The following is a 14,202-nucleotide window of genomic DNA, read 5'->3' as shown; positions in this document are numbered from 1 at the left end:
TCAGGGAACTGCTTCAGGTCCTTGAGCCATCATATGTTTTGCCAACCAGAAAAGTTTGTATAGAAAATGTCTATAGAAGTAGTTATATTTAATTAATTTTATGTTTGATTTGAATATACTGATTTGCTTTTGGCTTAACTTGGTTTAATTTTCAGACGGTCCAACAAATGGTGGACAAAAAATATGAGAAGGAACGAGAACGAGTGAAAATGGAAGTACAGCAAGCTGTGGCAGTAAGTATAACAGCTGACATGTGGACATCTGTAAATATGGAGGCTTATTTGGCTCTTACCTGTCACTACATTAATGAGAATATGCAGTTGTGTACATCTGTGTTGGGAGTGCAACACTTTCCACAAAGTCACACTGCAGACAATTTGGCCCAAGTCAAAAGGGGCATGATGGATGACTGGGCCATAACTAATAAAGTAAAGTGTCTTGTGACCGACGCAGCACCAAACATGATTGCATCTACAAAACACCTCCATATTCGCCATTCTGTTTGCATTGCACACACTTTAAATTTAATAGTAAAGAAGTCATGTGATCAAATCCCTACAATTTCATGAATCAGACACAAATCTAGGCACATAGTAACATACTTCAGATCAAGCACCAAAGCCAAAGAGAAGCTTGCTCAAGTGCAGCAACAGATGGGACGGCCAACCCTGAAACTTATCAATGAGGTACCAACACGTTGGAACAGCACATATCAGATGCTGGCAAGGCTAAATGATGAGAAGGAACCAGTGTGGGTATCTCTCTCCTCACTAACAACAGACATAACTCCACTTACAGCTGATGAGTTTAACATCATAGGAGAAACACTTCTTGTGCTTGCTCCTTTCCATCAAGCTACAGTGGAGATGTCTGAGGAGAAGAGAGTTTTGGGATCAAAGGTCATCCCCATGATGAAAATGCTATATTATGCACTTGAGCATAACGCTTCAACATTGCACACACTGGTAGCAATAAATCTTCATGAACACCTTAGGCGACGAGTCACAGACACTGCTTCCAATCTGGAGTCTTTAAGTGTGCTGACCCTATCAACACTTCTAGACCCCAGATTTAAATCACTCGGGTTTCGGAGTTCCTCAAAGTGCAATGAAGCAGTAAATAGATAGAAAAATGGAATGTGTGTCTGTGCACATCAACCGATCCACAGCCTGGACCTTCTTCACAGCAGTTATCGGCACCCACTTCAGGCACGTTATGTTCAGTTTTATCAGTTTATTTGCTTGCACAAATACATGCACTGATTTGATGTACTGATTTGTAATTGATGACTAAAACTAAAATGCCAATTTGTTGTTTTTTAGATAACCTGTGGCAGCAGCTTGATGAAGAAGTTGGCAGGCAGACCACCAATGCAACAGCGGATGCCATTATTGAGGTCCAAAGATACCTTGCAGAGAGCAACGTGCCAAGGTCCCAGGATCCCCTGAAATATTGGGCCAGCCAAAAACGGACTTACCCGAACCTCTTCCAGCTGGCCCTAATTTTTTTATGCACGCCGGCTTCATCTGTGCCTTGTGAGCGAGTGTTTTCCAAAGCTGGAGAACTTGCCTCCAAAAGACGGAATCGTCTCAATGCGAAAACATTGGAAAAACTTGTGTTTTTGAATAAAAGTTTGTATAAAACCCTCCCTGCCTCAAAGACAAGTACATAAGCAACATTACATTCACAACACTTTCACGTTATGACACATGTTCACATTATTTATTGACTGCACATTTTAAAGATATCACAGATATTTTAGACTTAGATTAAAATATAAAATACAATAACAATATTATTGTGTATATACTAGGTCATTTAATCAGTATGTCAGTGGAGTCTCTCAACTAGGTTGCCTGCAGTAATGTTTACGATCCAGCAGGTGTCAGTATTGAGTAACTGACACAGTATCAATACAGTTTGGGTAATGTGCCGAAACGCTTCACGAGGCCTCATCTACCCATCACTAGCCAGCAGGCAGAGCATAAAATGCTGGTCCATTCTTTGTAATGGTCTCTGAAAGAGACCGGAAATCTTTGCATTAGTTGTTGTGGAAAATCAAAAGGAATCAGCGGGACACCAAACTTCAGCAGCCTCTGGGAATTTATTAACTACAACTCACAATTCAGTTCCACTTCCAATTCCAAACTTCTGATCAACTTCAGGGGCTTTTATACTTCAACACTGCGTCATCTACCCAACGTGTGTATTGCGCGTTATCCAATACCCTGTTACTGCAGTGTGCGTGATAGTCTGCTCCTGTCCATTAGTTTTGATACCCTCAGGTCATCTTGTCCTGCCAAGATTTTGTTGTGAATATGTTACGCCCTGAAAACGGGGAGAAATAATCAGTGTGAACTCGTTTCCTCAATGAGAACATTTACTCGAATGAATAATCACATATAAACACAATTTACAGGTAACATAACTACATAGGAGGATGAATGTACTGCATTATATACCCTTTGCAATCTGAGACATAACTCATTTCCTCTACAGTTTCTGCTCAGCATTATGTAGTTTTAGCTTGCCAAACTCATACAAAGTTATAAAACACGTTATACAAATGAAAATGAGTGAAGTACATTTGAGTGTTTTATGAGTACAAATGAATTTACAAGATGGCGGACACACAAGGTGCACTTCGCTAATCCGCTCGCGCGCGCACACACACACACACACACACACTAGCTCATTAGCATTCCTAGCAAACTCCTCTAACTTGGTCAAAACATAACAAAAACACTCTTGAAACACTCTAAACATATAGAGAATAATTATGACCGTTTTACTGGTACAAAACACCGTCTGCATACCTGAAAACGGGGAGAAATAATCAGTGTGAACTGGTTGTTTCCTCAATGAGAACATTTACTCTAATGAGGAAAACTCCACCATTTCCCTGAGGTAAGTGGGCGGAGACAAAAGCAATCGATCTCAGACTCTTCAGGTGTCAAGGCTACTTAGCGGATCACTGATAATACTACTACAGCTCAATTTTTAACAACTCGAGCTAGAAAAATTATAAATTAGTGATCTTTCAAGTTTTAACACTTTTTAAGCACAATGAGTGTTTTTAGCTTTTTAATCAAATTTTAAACCCATGAATTATCAGTCTTAGCTGTATGATCTTTTAACCTTGCTATAGACTTACTCTTGAACTTTTATCATACCATTTGTATCATAATTTTCCTTCAACCTGTCACAAATACAGAGTTTCCTAGAATTGCTCCATTAGCTCTGATAGCAGCAGGTCTTGACCTGCCTACATTTTGTGAACACTCTTATGAAACTCCTACAGGACTCTGCAGACTGGACACACATCCATCTAGGATGTGTGTGCGTTCTATGATCGGACTAACATATTTTACTCCTACATAGTAAGACAACATCATATCTTTATTGTCTGTCACGAAGTAGCAAATTTTCCCTTGACAGGGTTTGACAATAGTAAATAATGCACATTTAAAAGTCATGATCACACACACACACACACACACACACACACACACACACACCTCTTTAAACTCCCCTAGATATCTTGCTATGTTAGTAGCGCTAAAAGTCGCTACTCTCCAGTTGAAGCTTACTTCCAAGTCTGTACAACTTTCAGAAAGTTGGCTATTGACTCAAGTACCACCTTGCGGTGGCTTCCATCCCTATATCCTTACACCTGGGTTTGTGCAAATACTCACCACATCTGATCAGATGTGTCAGGAGGAGGACTGTACACTACGTTTACCCTGCACATGTTTCGATGTACAGAGAGTATAAAGTCAGAATCCAGGAATGTGGATTAAAATGGTGATTACCAGACAGCGCTTGAGGCAGTGTTACTTAACCCAACATTCCTTTCCCTAATCCTAACCTCAACAGGAGGGGGAGGAGTGGGGAAAAATAAAATATATAGTATAGTATCCAGTCCAAACACACTTCTTTTCTCCTTCCTTTCAACAATTGCAAGAGATCAACTCCCACAACTACTCAGTTCAACATAGCCAGGCTTCCTTAGCATGAACTGGCTCAACAAACCCTCAACTTGCAATCAGAGATACCAGGTATTATGAAGCTGGTTATCTGTGTTTGTTTTTTTTTTTTGACTCTTTCACAAATTGCTTAATGCTTTTTTTTTAGAATCAAGACTGAAAAAAAGGAGTGCTTGATCACGTACCACCTACTTCAATCAAGTAATGGTTGTAATGGAGAAATATGAAGAATATAAAAACTGTTGTTGCAAATAAGGTAATAGAGAAATGCTGGCAGAATAAACAGGTAAACATGTATGTTCTTGCTTGGTCACACTGTGAGCAAAAGGTCTGTGTGTATTTATACACTGGGGAGGGGAGGCTTATTAGGGACAGGTGAAACCAGTCAGGCAATTACACAGGTGGGAAACACACAAGGGCAGGAAGTGAAGTATCTGAAATGACTATGACAAGGTAAAGCAGAAAATGATGAAAGAAAGAAAAAAGAAGTGACAAAGCTACGAAGCAGAACGAGACATCACAGTAGTTTTCTTTTGGGTAGTTTATTCTTCAGTGATTTGTAGCACAGAACCAGTTCTCTCACAAGAAGCACCAGTAAATGTTGTATGTTGATAATTTAGTTTTATGGATAACAAAAAAAAAAGTGCCAAAAATGAATAAAGTATTCAACAGAAAATTAGTTTCCTCCATTATGATTCCAGATGTCACATCACCGGGGGTGAAGTTAATGAAACAGAGCTGATGTGATGATTGAAATCCCCAAATCCCAGTTGTGTTTGTGTTTGGAGTCTGTTTCCTCCCGCCAGGCGTTCTCTGACACAGTTACCATTTTGTTTGATGTTACACAGAAAAAGCAAAGTACAATACAAATATTTAACTAGACAACAACAATAGTGAACTCAGACCCCACATCAGTGGATGTGGCTGCTTTGCCATCGGTCCAGTCACTCCCTTGTACTCTCACGGCCTAGTCCACACAGGACCACAGAGCCTTCAGAGGACCCAAACTCTGGTTTGACAGTTTGACAAACTGAGGAGCAAAACATTTCATATATTCCCATTATCAAACCCAGAGAAAAAAATGTTCTGTTCATTTACAAACACTGCCTCATTATCTAGTGAGCCCATAGTGTTTGGTACTGTTACTTTCAATAGCTTTTTGCTAGTTGTTGCTTTGCCTTAAATCTTTTTCCACACGATTTAATCACTTTGTGTCCTTGATCCTGAAGACAAAGTTTCTCAAGTTCATCGTGTGCTTATCATCCTTGGTTATGTACATCTTTTTATTTGGATAGATTTAGTTTTCTTTGGTCGGTGTTGCTGACAGCACACAGACTTCTGTGTAGTCTGTTGTTACTGTTAATAAATAAACTCCTGCCACACAGTACAGTCAAAGCATGCTCTAAATGTCAGTGAGTTAGTCAGTGGTGGTCTACGGCCCATCCACTTTCACAAAGCATTTGCCCAACATATTATTCTTCTTCTTCTTCTTCTTATTATTTGTCCCTTCACATATGGGTGAAATCCTGGCATTGTTTTGTCCAATCTACAACGGTTCATGTCTCCAACAACAATTGCTGGGGCCTGTGGACGTTGTTTCTGCAGCATGTAATCACAGTCTGCAGCAGGAGCTGCTGCTCACGTCACTCTGTCGCTAGGAGAGAGATGCACATATCCAAATGACCTGGGGAGGCAAAATGGTCTCAAAGTCAAGTATAAGATTTCACTGTCTTTGTCAAAACTCCTGCCATTTACTGTGTACGGATGACGCCACGATTTGCTGTAGAAGAGAGCAGGGCGAATATCCCGACATGCCAGTCCATATTGCCCCCACGGCTCGTCTGTTGCACTTGTAGCCAAAGCATCACAGAAATGTAATAATTCACGAGTGCATAAGTTCGGATGTGAGAAAAAATGTATTTTCTCATTCTCACATAAGCAGCAAGCAAAAAATGTAAAACATGATAGATAAATACAGAAACACAACGCCTGGATGCGATGTACAGTGGGTAAAATAAGTATTGAAAACGTCTCCATTTTTCTAAAAGGTGCTATTGAATTTTCACCAGATGTTGGTAACAACCCATGCAATCCACACATGTAAAGAAATCAAACCATAGATGTCCATAAAGTTATGTGTAATAATGTGAAATGGCACAGAGAAATAAAGTATTGAACACATGAAGAAAGCCAAGACACCAGCTGAAATCAGTCAGTAATTAGAAAGCAATCCTGCCTCTTGTCAGTGCAAATCAATATCAGCTGGTTCGGTCCCAACTGATGCTCTATAAAAAGTCTTATGTCTTATTACCAAGGTGTCACACAAGAAACGTGTCATGATGAGTAAAAGCAAAGAGCTCTCTCAAGACCTTCACAACCTTATTGTTGCAAAACATACTGATGGCATTGGTTACAGAAGGATTTCTAAACTTCTGAATGTTCCAGTGAGCACTGTTGGCACTGCACTGCACTGCACATCACCCCAAAAACACTACCAACAGTGAAGTTTGGAGGTGGGAACATCATGGTGTGGGGCTGTTTTTCAGTATACGGTACTGGCAAGCTTCATATGAATGAAGGAAGGATGAATGGAAAAATGAAAAATAAAAATCTGCTGCCATCTACCAGGATGATGAAGATGAAACGAGGGTGGACATTTCAGCAAGACGGTGATCCCAAACACACAGCCGAGGAAACTCTCAATTGGTTTCATAGAAAGAAAATAAAGCTGCTAGACTGGCCCGGCCAATCACCTGACTTGAATCCAATTGAAAATCTATGGAAAGAACTAAAGATCAGAGTCCATAGAAGAGGCCCACGGAACCTTCAAGATTTGAAGACTTAGTGTTTAGTGTGGAAGAATGGGCCAAAATCACACCTGAGCAATGCAGGCGACTGGTTTCTCCATACAGGAGGCGTCCTGAAGCTGTCATTAGGCTTTTATACGAAGTAGTAAATAAATGTCAGTAAGCGTGTTCCATACTCATTATTACACATAGCTTAATTTATGGACATCTATGGTTTGATTTCTTTGCATGTGTGAATTGCATAGGTTGTTACCAACATCTGGTGAAAATTTCATGTTGACAGCACCTTTATTAGATAGATATTTACTGAGAAAAATGGTGAGGTGTTCAATAATTATTATACCTGCTGTATTGTTAAATAGCATTTCAAGTTTCCTAGTATTCCTACTCCTACTTACTTACAAGTTCTTTCACCTCTTGTTGTCATTCAGACATCTTGAGTAGTTCAGCCCACAACTTATTGTTCAGCCTACCTGTTGTACTGGTGTAAAACCTTGATGAATGCCTTCAGCTCTTTCTCCGCTTCGCAGATAAACCGAACGATCAAGATTGTTTTCTTCAACCTGAAGCATGTGAAGTTTTCTTTCTTTTACCATATTCTTCATATAACTTATACTAAGAATGTGTTAGAAGGTTTTTCTCATGTAACATGTTGCAGGAACATGTATCATAGATGGTATGCATGTCACCCTCAAGTCAGCATTCTACTCTCCCGACTCTCCCCCTCACATACCTGAAACCAGATATTGCTTGCAGAATCCTATATATGTGGACTCTTTACTCTGTATACTTCAGTCTCATCTATGCCTGTGATGTTAGACTCCGAGCTCTTAAACCTACATGAACTTCTTGAATGTATCTTGTGTCCTCTTCATTACGAGAAACCACAGAAAAGCATCCCTACAGAATGTATTGCATTTCGGACCTAAAGGTATTAATGATAAAACTCTAATTGAAAATATGGATTAAAAAACAATATGTTTCTTCTTTCTTTCTTTTACCTAATCATAAAAACAAGAAAGAGGCGGGCCTTTCGTTTCTCTGAGATCCACAGAAACACATGCCAGTGGCTGGTAGACTAAATGCAGCTGGGTCATTGTTGGGTTCTCCTCGAGACATTTCTGATGAATGAATGTCTCACATGTTCATAGGTCATGTTTAGTGACAGCAGTGAGGACGGGCTCAGACGATGGTTTCCTATCGGTCCACAGCAGGGCGAGGCCTGCCTCCCTGAAGTCCTGATGGGAGCAGTAGATAAGAGGGTTCAGCCCACAGTCCAGGTATGACATCACTGATGACAGTGTCCTTAACCAATCAGGGGCTGGCGACAGATCCATCCTGCCCAACAGGATCAGCTGATTGGTCAGAGAGAAACGGACAGTCTATGAGTGGACAGGTGTGCGTCCACTTTGTGGCTTTCACATATGTGTACATGCAGATACAACATAGGGCTGTACCACGAAGCCAGTTCAACGTAGCCAGGCCTGGCTCGGCAAACCATTAACTCCCAGTCAGAGATGACAGGTCTACAGAGGTATTTATCAACTGTCTCTGTTAACTAGCTTTCTGCTTCAGGTTCTGTTTCCATTCAAAAGGGACGTTTGGCACATCATTTGACTCTTCTTCATAAAATAACTGAATGTTTTCTCGATCAAGACCGGGGGAAAAAAGAGGAGCAACCAACTGTGTGCTGGCTGTCAGCCAGGAGGGAGGGCTTTTTTAATTTATGAATATGAAGGATCTAAAAACTGTTGTTGGAAATAAGGCAAGAGAGAAATGCTGCAGAATAAGTGAATGTATTTTCCCACTCAGTGACTCTCAGTCCTCCCGTTTATTTCTAATGTAAGAAGTGCACACTGTGCAGTAAAAAGGATTTTATTGATTAAATGTTATCCGTGATAAATACCAGTAGTTTACCAGTAGTTTTCTAAACGATGGAGCTGTAGCAGCAGCAGCAGTGTAAACGGATGATGCAGCGAATCAGGACTATCGAAACGTGATCCACAGAGGCCTGTAGCTGCTGAGCCTTCATCATCCTGTCAGTGTGAGGATGACCTGCTATGGAGCATGTGCTAGTGAGTGTTGAGGTAATAGATTGTCTGCATCACCAGCTGAATGCCGTAGGCTCCCGAGACACTGAAAACCCTGGTTTTAGGCTCAACAATCACTGTTGCTTCGTAGTAAAGCCCTCATGTGTTTGTGTGTGTGTAGTGAGCGAGTGTCACCTCAGACACAACAAAGGGAGTGTAGCAGAGTATGTAGGAGGCCACCAGCAGAGGAGTGACTGCACACAGGTCTGCTTCATCTTCTCTGAGACAAACCAGGAACGAGATGGAGAGAATTAATCAGTCACACAATCAGTCTTTAGATATGTAGCGTCAATTCATAACACATGTTATCTCGAGACACTTTCCATAAAAGAGCGGGTCAGACCAAACTCTTTTGGAGATGACTTAGTCAGACCAAACTCTTTTGGAGATGACTTAGTCAGACCAAACTCTTTTGGAGATGACTTAGTCAGACCAAACTCTTTTGGAGATGACTTAGTCAGACCAAACTCTTTTGGAGATGACTTAGTCAGACCAAACTCTTTTGGAGATGACTTAGTCAGACCAAACTCTTTTGGAGATGACTTAGTGCCACTGGCTTTTTCATGGTATCAGGGAGGACCACTATCCTCACATCCAACACCCTCACATACTTTAAACACACACAGGTCTAATGCGATCAAATGACCTGTTGCTTCTTCCCCCTCTTAGCCACACTGAAGGCGGTTTGTCTGAGTGGCAGCCATCTTCTATCATCTCATATCTTGTTCTTGTTGTGTATTGCACATGCACATGCCCCCTCCTCTCTCGCTCTCGCTCTTTCTGTATTGTTCTTTAGTTAGATACTACCACTTATTGATTATTGACTGTTGCTGTGTTTTAAAAGTGTTAAATATGGACTACATACTGTCCTCTTTATTGCTGTACAACAACAGTGAAGTCCTTCAAGTCCTGCAACTGGTTGTAGTTACTCAGTTAACTATTACTCATAGCTGCAAATTCTCAGTTTAGTGAGACTGAATCAGTTAATTGGCCTATTTTCAAAGAATAGTGTCACAAAGTGGACTCAACAGTAACTACTGTTATTTAATATGATGATTTATTTATAATAATCATGAATTATTTGGATTAAGCTAATTTAATCTTAATGCTCCAGAAAAGGTGACACCCCACCACAAATATTTTCTTGGATCCAAAGTAACCCTTTAAAACAAGAAGTCACACAATAACCCACACAAGTTAACTGATCAAGACAGTCGGGGAACCAAAAGGATCTTACAGATCACTGGGCGAAATCTAAATCTATGGTTTAACATGAGTCCAGTTTAGTTCCCTCATATAAACATCAACGACTAAATGAAACGATCACTAAAACAATGATCTTTACTTAGATGGTTTACCTGCTGCAGCTCAAGCGGTAGCCGGTGGCACTCAGTAGAGAGCAGAAGACGATGAGGAGGAAGGGGAGGAAGATACAGATGGAGAAAGCGCAGAGAATGTAGAGCAACATGTCTGAGTAGCTGCTTTCCCAGAAGACGGCACACAGCATCTCTGCAGGGTCGTACCTGGAGGGAAAACAAGACACGGTGGAGCTAAAGACGATAAGACGGTGCTGCTGAGTAAACCAGCCGTCATTCCTGCTTCGCTCAATTACTTTTAATTTGGGTTTTTTTTTTTTGCATTTTTATTCTACTCTTTAGTTTCGCTTCAATTATATGTATATATTCACACATAAAACATAAATGTCAGGGACAACAACACAGAATGTGCAAGCCTGAAGACAAAGGAAGGCTCCAGGAGAAACAGGGCACCATTTGCCCTGTATCCTATCAGCTGAGCTCCAGTCTCCGGAGAACACTCTGGATGACCTCAGAGCCATGATAAAGTACCAGAGAGACATATGTGACATCCTCAGCCTTATGGAATCAATGATGGGGGAGGGAGGGTGTGCTCCTGTTCACCTAACCCAGAGCTCTGACCACCATATATCCAGCCTTTTTTTTTTTTTTTTTTTTAATCTCCGCCAGGGGTTCAACTCATTGATCATCAGCGCAGCACTCACATCGTCATTGCTCTGTCTGAGCTACATCATGACCTCCTTAGTTCCCAAGCTAACCAGCCACCATCATGGCCAGGGATTTCAGCAGAGCTGATCTCTGACTGGAGATTCACCAGGGACCACTGATGCACACAGTTCAAGGATGGGTACAAAGCACAGTCTGTCACTGCTGTCAGCAAATCTGACCACAACTACGTCTTTCTGTGGCCGATTGTAGAGCAGGCCTGCAAGCGCCAAGGCATCACTGCCTTTTTCCCCCATTCTTCTCTACTGCACCAACATTGCTCATGTGGGGTTTCTCGAGCCATTTGATCTCTGTAAATAAAATAGTTTGGTGTTGGCCTGCTTTTTAAAAGTATCCTCGGGCAACTTTTGTTATGAAATGGTACTATATAAATAGACATTGATTGACTGACTGACCATCACCACGTATTACATTATTACATATTATTTTGAAATGGTTATGTTTCATTTTTGTGGATTTCATTACTGGCTGTATTGTTTCACAATTTTATTTTTCTTAAACTCAACATTGAAAATCATTCCTGATAATGTTGTTGTTCATTTCTAACTCATTTGATCTATTTACCAGATCCATCTACTATTAGTAGTTAGATTCACCTTTATCGTGCACATTTCTAATCTGTTAGATTAGTTCTGTTGCTAGGCACCTAAGAATTTAATCCTATGTTAAAGTGTGTGTGATTTTGCATGTGAGTATAAATTCATTGTGATTTGATTCAACATAGATGTGACAGAATTAAGTGAAAGCACTAAACAAACTACATACTTGATCCAGGCGTAGACAACAGGGACACTCCCAAACACCACCCCTGTCAGCCAGGAAGCCACACATGCCGTCACCATGACGACAAAGGGAACACTTCCTGTGGAGGCCACGCCGATCAGCCGCTGCACACAGAGGATAGCTGTAAAGGAATAAAACTAGCCCTCAAACTGACTGCATCAAAGGAATTTGAGACTTTTGCCTGCTAAAATAGCACCAATACAGTGTTGCTATGGCTACTACTGTCACACTGAAAGTATTAAAGCTGGTAGTTGCATCAGAGGATGTTAATGTATCATGAAAGACTGATGCTGCTTTCTTCTCTGGTGTGGTTCAACATTTCTGCATGTCTGTACGGACACTTTCTCTATGTCATAGCAACCCTTTGACAGATGGGATGGCTTCATGGAATTGTTTGACATTAAATCAAAGTGAGAAAACACAGTGACTGAGCCAGATCCATGCCTGTACGTGTGAGCCCACGCATGCCAGAGTAATCATGGGACCATCAGTAGACAAATTTGCATTCACACTGGATTCCTGGAGTTCATTGGAAAAAGGAATTTCTTCCCAGCCAGCTGCAAAAATTTAAGATATTTTGGGTTTTGAATTTGAAGAATAAAGTGTAACTCCAGTCTACAATCTTCAAGACAGTGACTAATGATTCGAGATGTGTTAACCAGAAAAAAGAAACACAGAATTAAACTTAAAGTTGGATCAATAAATCTTCCATGATCAGGGATCATGAATATAATGTAGGACTGTTACTGTATGCAGATCATGAAGACACGTCTCTATGACTGTGTGTGTAGGACTGTGTGATACCTATACTTCCTATGGAGGAGGTGATGAAGGCAAACTTCAGCAGGCTGACGACCTCACACCACGGCGACCTCTGACCTCCCGTCAGCATGGCCAAGAGAGAGCCTGAGATGATGAGGAGAGAGCAGCCTGCACATCACAGGGATGCATTAGGAGAAATGCTGACTTCCTGTACTGAGATGTCACAAATGCGTCACGATGTCACGATGCTAGAATCGAATGAAAAATTGAGGATGGTTGAGAGAAAACTGTGGAAACTGTACCGAAATCTGACAAGGTGAGACTGATGAAGGGAAGCCAATAGCGACAGCAGAACTGACCCCTGCACTGCAAATGAAAGACAGAAGAACAGAAGTAGACGTACCGTATGTTGGCTTACAACCAAGGGTCCATTTCAACCAAGGCACACTGCGGTCACCAACCTTACCGTGACTTTGACCAGTAGAACAAGACAGTTTCCCACAACTCCCATGACCATTTCCAGTCCCAGTACAGCCACCAGTAGCCACTTTTCTGCCTCTGGCCACGGACGCTCCATGAGCACAGTCCCATTTAACCCCTCACTCACTGGAAGACAAGACGATACAGCAGTTTCTTGTAGAGTAAGCAGAGCGTAGAGTCGGGGGAACTCATGTCCTCCACATTAGAGCTATTGTTACTAAGATATACAGTTTTTACAATTGCTAAGTCACATTCTTTTTCAAATATTGTAACCACAGTTAACCTCACATCCTAATTGTACAAATGCAAATAAAACTTTGCACATCTCAGGATCAACTTGTCTGCCAGAACATCAACCTTCGACTTATTGTCTTTGTAAAAGAATTATTTATTTATTTAGTTTGTTCGTTCGTCCTTTAGTCAATTAGTTAGCCACATTACAACAAAGATGGGCTCACTTCTTTACTGCATGGGTTGTGCTCTTTTGCAGTATATGTTGCAGAGATTTATCAGAAATGTTGCAATATGCTTCAATTGGCTTTTTTACAGAGTAATTCCAAGTGCACAAAAGGAATCATAACATTAAGGTTATTAAAGCAATACATTTTCACTATACATACTAGTATTGAGTGCTCTTCAGTCCTGTCTTCTGCATTTGGTCACAGGTTTTCATCACATCACAACTTCTATCATCTCTTGCAATATGCCCGGGAAACAATCTTTTTGCATGTATACCCGATAACGTTCCTCAGATGTGTCCAGACATCCGGCATTTCTTGTGCCCAAGCCGGACATCTGACCATGTGGACAGTGGTCATAAACTTCCTACCTCCATGAGGAAAAGAATACCTCCATGGGGTTGAAGAATGGGAGAGTAAGGTAGACGGAAAAGTGAAACCACCTTGGCATGGGATGTAAACCACATCATCCCATACAGTTACAAAATGTTCTGGATCCAGCCTCACCTGGCTGTCATAGAGGTGGTGTGGTATTGGCAGGCTGTCACATGCCGCCAGTCTTCCTGTCTTAAAGCCCGTGCAGTTCACCTGGAGTTCCTGAACTCTATGGATTTGGATTTCTTTCTTCTTGCTCTACATCGACTCATTGCCTGCAGAGGCATACCAGCAGAGCTTCTAGCAGACACCAACGTCCGTGGGGCCAACACGGAGTTATAGGACACGTCACAGATATTGGAGACAAACTCAATAACTACCAACTCACCTTTAAGTTCAGTGCACCAAAGTCTGCCCAT

General features: G+C 41.2%; 1 protein-coding gene across 1 annotated transcript; it reads right to left on the bottom strand.

Annotated features, from left to right (window-relative positions):
- Positions 1-7,938: 7,938 nt before the first annotated feature.
- LOC139222768 (pinopsin) lies at positions 7,939-14,202 on the bottom strand. Its single transcript, XM_070854631.1, is given in 8 exon segments — positions 7,939-8,148; positions 9,019-9,103; positions 10,242-10,406; positions 11,691-11,829; positions 12,513-12,683; positions 12,773-12,836; positions 12,937-13,076; positions 14,172-14,202. Coding segments are annotated over 8 exon segments (1,005 nt in total).

The sequence above is a fragment of the Pempheris klunzingeri genome, chromosome 3, assembly GCF_042242105.1.
Source record: "Pempheris klunzingeri isolate RE-2024b chromosome 3, fPemKlu1.hap1, whole genome shotgun sequence".
Taxonomy (NCBI): Eukaryota; Metazoa; Chordata; class Actinopteri; order Acropomatiformes; family Pempheridae; genus Pempheris; species Pempheris klunzingeri.
The sequence above is the reverse complement of the archived record's forward strand: the minus strand, read 5'-3'. Positions and strand labels throughout refer to the sequence as shown.